The sequence below is a fragment of the Eurytemora carolleeae genome, unplaced genomic scaffold (genome assembly GCF_000591075.1).
Source record: "Eurytemora carolleeae unplaced genomic scaffold, Eaff_2.0 scaffold178, whole genome shotgun sequence".
Taxonomy (NCBI): Eukaryota; Metazoa; Arthropoda; class Copepoda; order Calanoida; family Temoridae; genus Eurytemora; species Eurytemora carolleeae.
The window spans coordinates 385,023-389,916 of NW_019396294.1; the positions used below are offsets into that span (position 1 = coordinate 385,023).

The 4,894-nt window shown below is 30.6% G+C and overlaps 1 protein-coding gene across 1 annotated transcript in view; it reads right to left on the reverse strand.

The window, feature by feature from the left end:
• LOC111700379 (uncharacterized) overlaps window positions 1–4,321 on the reverse strand; it is a 17,923-nt gene extending 13,602 nt beyond the window's left edge. Inside the window, exons 1-3 of the mRNA XM_023471267.1 lie at window positions 4,188–4,321; window positions 3,253–3,299; window positions 2,031–2,126 (exon numbers count right to left, since the gene is read on the reverse strand). Of these exons, the coding sequence (XP_023327035.1) occupies window positions 2,031–2,126; window positions 3,253–3,299; window positions 4,188–4,203 (159 nt within the window). The 5' untranslated portion in view covers window positions 4,204–4,321. The remainder of the gene's footprint in view (window positions 1–2,030; window positions 2,127–3,252; window positions 3,300–4,187) is intronic.
• Between the last annotated feature and the right edge of the window lie 573 nt (window positions 4,322–4,894).

Sequence of the window (4,894 nt, forward strand, 5' to 3'; positions counted from 1 at the left end):
AATTTTGCAAAAGAAATTATCAACTATTTATTTACTATTAAAATGTCTAGATACTAAAAAAAGTTATAATTTTTTAAACTTTGTAAAAGGTTACGCGCATTGCTCTCTCTCTGTCTTGTCATTCAAAGCGGCATGCGCGCAACACCTTTGGGATTCTGCCTTTGGGTATTGTGAACGAAATACCCCTAAATCATGAAAAGACGACATCTACTGTTTTATCTGTTTTGTTATTAATCTATGGATGTCCGTCTCTAGTTTAGTATAAACGCTATTAAATAAAAAGAAAAAGGTTTATTTATGTTTATTTTATCGACAGCTGATCCATTAGTGAGACATAACTTTACTTCAATGAGGGGAGGAAGGTCAGCATCAACAATTTCAAGTCCGAGCCACATTCTCCTCATTTTCTCGTCCGAGCCACCTCGAAATCCTCGTTCTTCCAATATTTTTTTAAGTGTGTAATCCTCCAAGATAAAACTATTTTTTAAAGGGAGTGACCGGCTATGTAAGGTAATTGAACTGAGGACGCAATGTTGTGGAAAACTTCTTTAGGATTCATTTGAGACATATTTCACTTTTTAAAAGTCTGTAAATCCTGAGTTTGAGCTCAAATTCGACGTTCAAAACTCCTGATTTGGGGGTGGATACGCTTTCAGAATTAGTTTTTTTTTTTTAAATTTTTAATTAACGACGACATAAAATGTAAAAATATTCTACAATAAACTACAGACGTCATGTTTAGGAACATTTTGAGAAAAAAAAATTAATGTTATCATCGAAAATAAGTACTCTTGTTCAATTATTAGTTTCTATTCTCTCATTATTCTAGTTTCTCGTTATTCACAAAGATGTTCGCAGATTTTCTATAATTATTATTGAAAAGATAATATGTCTCAAATGAATCCTAAAGAAGTTTTCGACAACACTGCATACTCAGTTCAATTACCTTACATAGCCGGTCACTCCCTTTAAGAAATAAATGAATAAATGAAATATTGAATTCTTTTTTAATTGAATTAAAGTTTTAGAGTGCAAAATGTCTTTGAAAATGTTCACCTTTTTTACCTGGTGTAGAATGCCACAAACAAATTCCGATTTTATAGAACTTTAAAATCTTTTTTAATAATTACAGTAAAAAACCATAGAATTTTTACGAGTGGTTCCATGGGTAAAATGATTGGTATAGGTATGCCACATATTTTGCCATTTATTTTTATATCGCGAAGGTAAGCCATTACGGATTGCTTTACCAATATTTTGTGCTCTAACGTGGCCAGATTTTAAATAAATTGTTTTATCTTCAAGAATTAGAAACTTTTAAACACATACAAATCAAAGGACGAGGATTTCGAGGTGGCTCGGACGAGAAAATGAGGAGAATGTGGCTCGGACTAGAAATGGTTGTGTCTGGCCTTCCTCCCCTCCTCAATTAAAGGATAAATAATTTTCTGGAACAAAATTATTTGGATGAAAATGTATTTTTGCATAAAAAAAAATCAAATGAAAAGGCTATTTTAGTTAAATTTTCCCTCTAGTTTTGTACTTAGCATACAAAGCATTATTTGCTATGGGAAGACATTAATCATACCAAAAAAAAAACATTGTCTTCAAAAATTTCTCAGAATCAATTTAGTTTTAGCCAACACAGTTAGTGTGAAAATAGGCGTAACTTTTTCAACGTAACTTCAACGATACCATTAAAAGCTTTCAATATAAAAAAGAAAGAAATATTCATGTTTTAAACTTTAAAAACTGACTATTTTTTGTGGTTTTACTTTTAAAACTATTCATTACATCGATCCATGCAATTGTAGATGCTGAAGAAACAATGGATGAAAGCTGTCAGAATTAAACACTTTTCCACATTTATTCAGAAAAAGGTTTTAACGGTATCGTTGTCAATCGGGTATGTCATGTTAAAAGAAAGGAAAACATAAAATAATCACACCAATACTTTAAAAGAAGAATGTATCCCCCCGGGCCCATGTCATTATAAAAGGGGGGGGGGAATTTGTTTTCCAGCAGTTTACTACCTCAAAAATGAATGCTCCAATGATACAGTATCCCACCACTAGGGAGAGAAGACCAATGTGGGAGAGCATAAAGGAGGCTCCCTGTCGGGTACACTGACAATACAATACATTGGTACTGGTAGGCGATTATATTAATATAATGAAGACGACTTTCGATTTAGCTTTTGATTGATATCAAGCTTTTAAAAAGCATGGATGCATAAACAAAAATGGAAACCAAGAGAACCGGCCAATTATAAGCTTCTCTTTATTTATTTGTAAACTTGTAATTCGAAAAAAAACCTTTTTAAGAATAAAAACTTAAATAAAAAAGTCTTCTTCATTATATTGATATTATCGCCTACCACCGTATAAATCAATTCCGGGGAAATTATTTCACAATTTAAAAAAAATAATCTTCTTAAATCAAATAATCTTAACCAAGAGCATTTTTTTCTTTATTTTTAACAATAATTTTGTTGGATTTTTAACATTTTGAAAATTTGTTTATTTTGGATTGATATGTCTACTTGTGTGAAGGGGTGGGCGCTTATAAACCACCTACTGGGATCCAAAATATTTATCGTAAACAAAAAAACAGCAAAATAGTTTAAATGTTATCCTTAAAAATTGATACTGTAAAGACGACCTAAAACTTTGTAAGCATGACGATCCCAAGATTAAATTAATTCTCCTGCCTTGATTAATATTCTTTTATTAGCTTATCAAATGATTTAGCAAAGAAAAATAAAGTTGCAGTTGCAGAACTACATGAAAACAAGGAAACAGACTGCAGTCTAAATTCCGTACAGTCGTCACCATGTCTCATCCCTGGGCTTGTTAGTGCTTATCAATATAGTAGCTGAAAGGCCCGGCGTTTCCCGTGGAAAAAAAATTAAGAAAAAAATTTGAGAATTTCTTTAGCCTATAACACGGGGGGTGTTCACCCATGAGTGTCCACAAAAAAATTCAGCCCAATCGGTCCAGCCGTTTGGCCGGCTATTCGCAACATATATACGAATGTCTTGTTTAATTATACAGATATACTTTGCATGTCTGTCCGTTTGTGTCCAATGAACGTCTGAACTCGGTTGTGTCCAAATTTTGTGTGGGACCTCACATGACCCCAGGGAAATATATGAATGCTCAAAATTACAAAATTTGTGTCCAAAAGTTTTTGATTTTTGTTAAAAGTTGAAAGAAAATATATTGATTTATTTTTTTTAAATGAAATCTTTACCTTCATACAACCTGTACATCTGGAGGAGGGCTGATCAACACTTGTTCCTTTAAAGTTTAACATGAGGACTTTACTTTGAATCATTTATTGTTTACTATAGTTCTAAAACTATCCTATAATACGTCATATATAGAATGTAAACATCTTGTTTACTAAATATTGTTTACGATAGTTCTATAACTATCCTCTAATACGTCATATATAGAATGTAAACAACTTGTTTACTAAACATTGTTTACTATAGTTCTACTAAACGTGTTTACTAAATATTTTTTACTATAGTTTTAAAACTATCCTCTAACACGTCATATATAGAATGTAAACATCTTGTTTACTAAATATTGTTTACTATAGTTCTATAACTGTCCTATAATACGTCATATATAGAATGCAAACAACTTGGTCACTAAATATTGTTTACTATAGTTCTGTAACTATCCTCTAATACGTCATATATAGAATGTAAACAACTTGTTTATTAAATATTGTTTACTATAGTTATAAAACTATCCTCTAATACGTCATATGTAGAATGTAAACAACTTGTTTACTAAATATTGTTTACTATAGTTCTATAACTATCCTCTAATACGTCATATATAGAATGTAAACAACTTGTTTACTAAACATTGTTTACTATAGTTCTACTGTCCTAATACGTCATATATAGAATGTAAACATCTTGTTTACTAAATATTGTTTACTTTAGTTCTATAACTGTCCTAATACGTCATATATAGAATGTAAACAACTTTTTACTAAATATTGTTTACTATAGTTCTATAACTATCCTAAAACGTTATATATAAAATGTAAACACAAACTGGTTGTTGTCATTTAACAGTGCATAAAAAGTACGAAACAGTTTTTTTCGTATAGATTCCGTACGGTCGTCAGGAAGTCTTATTCTCTTTGGAATGTGAGTGATCTTTTACCTGAGTGCTCTTCCATTGCTTGAACTATGAGCAGAGAATATACTCTATAATACGGTGAAATGTTAACATATCGTTATTCTTGGGAATACAATTAAATTAGATTATCTTAAAAATAAAAGAGTTTGAACAGTTTTATTCTTTTGTTAAAAGTTTTTTTCCTTTCTAACAAACGATTACTTTTATGGGTTATTTAAATCAATATTAACTTCTTGAGTGATCTTTATTAAAAGTGTACTCAACATATTTTGACCATGACAGTTTATAAATGCAACACTATAAGTTCAATTTGGTAGCAATTAGTTTTGTTACAGCTTAGAAGTTATTTTTATAACACATTTATGATTTTAAAAATGCTGCAGCTATATATAGCATTTCTTTGTTATCACTAAACTTTCACATTTCATTTTATATTATCCTTATTTCTCCCTTACACCACACCACTTCAACTTTAACTCTTGAAATACAATACGCATCCTTTAAGCATGTTTCTTTACCAAAAACCCATAATTTAAAATTAAAAAATGTTCAAAAAACTTCATATTTTTGTAAACGAGTTTTTATAAAATTACAGAGATGAATTGTAGAGAATAGATTGACCGGGGGCTAGATACAGCTTTCTATATTTCTGCCTCCTATATGCACACAGGTACAGATATTCTTATTTTTTCTTTATTATTCCTCGCGAAAATAGGAGGGGGGGGGGGGAA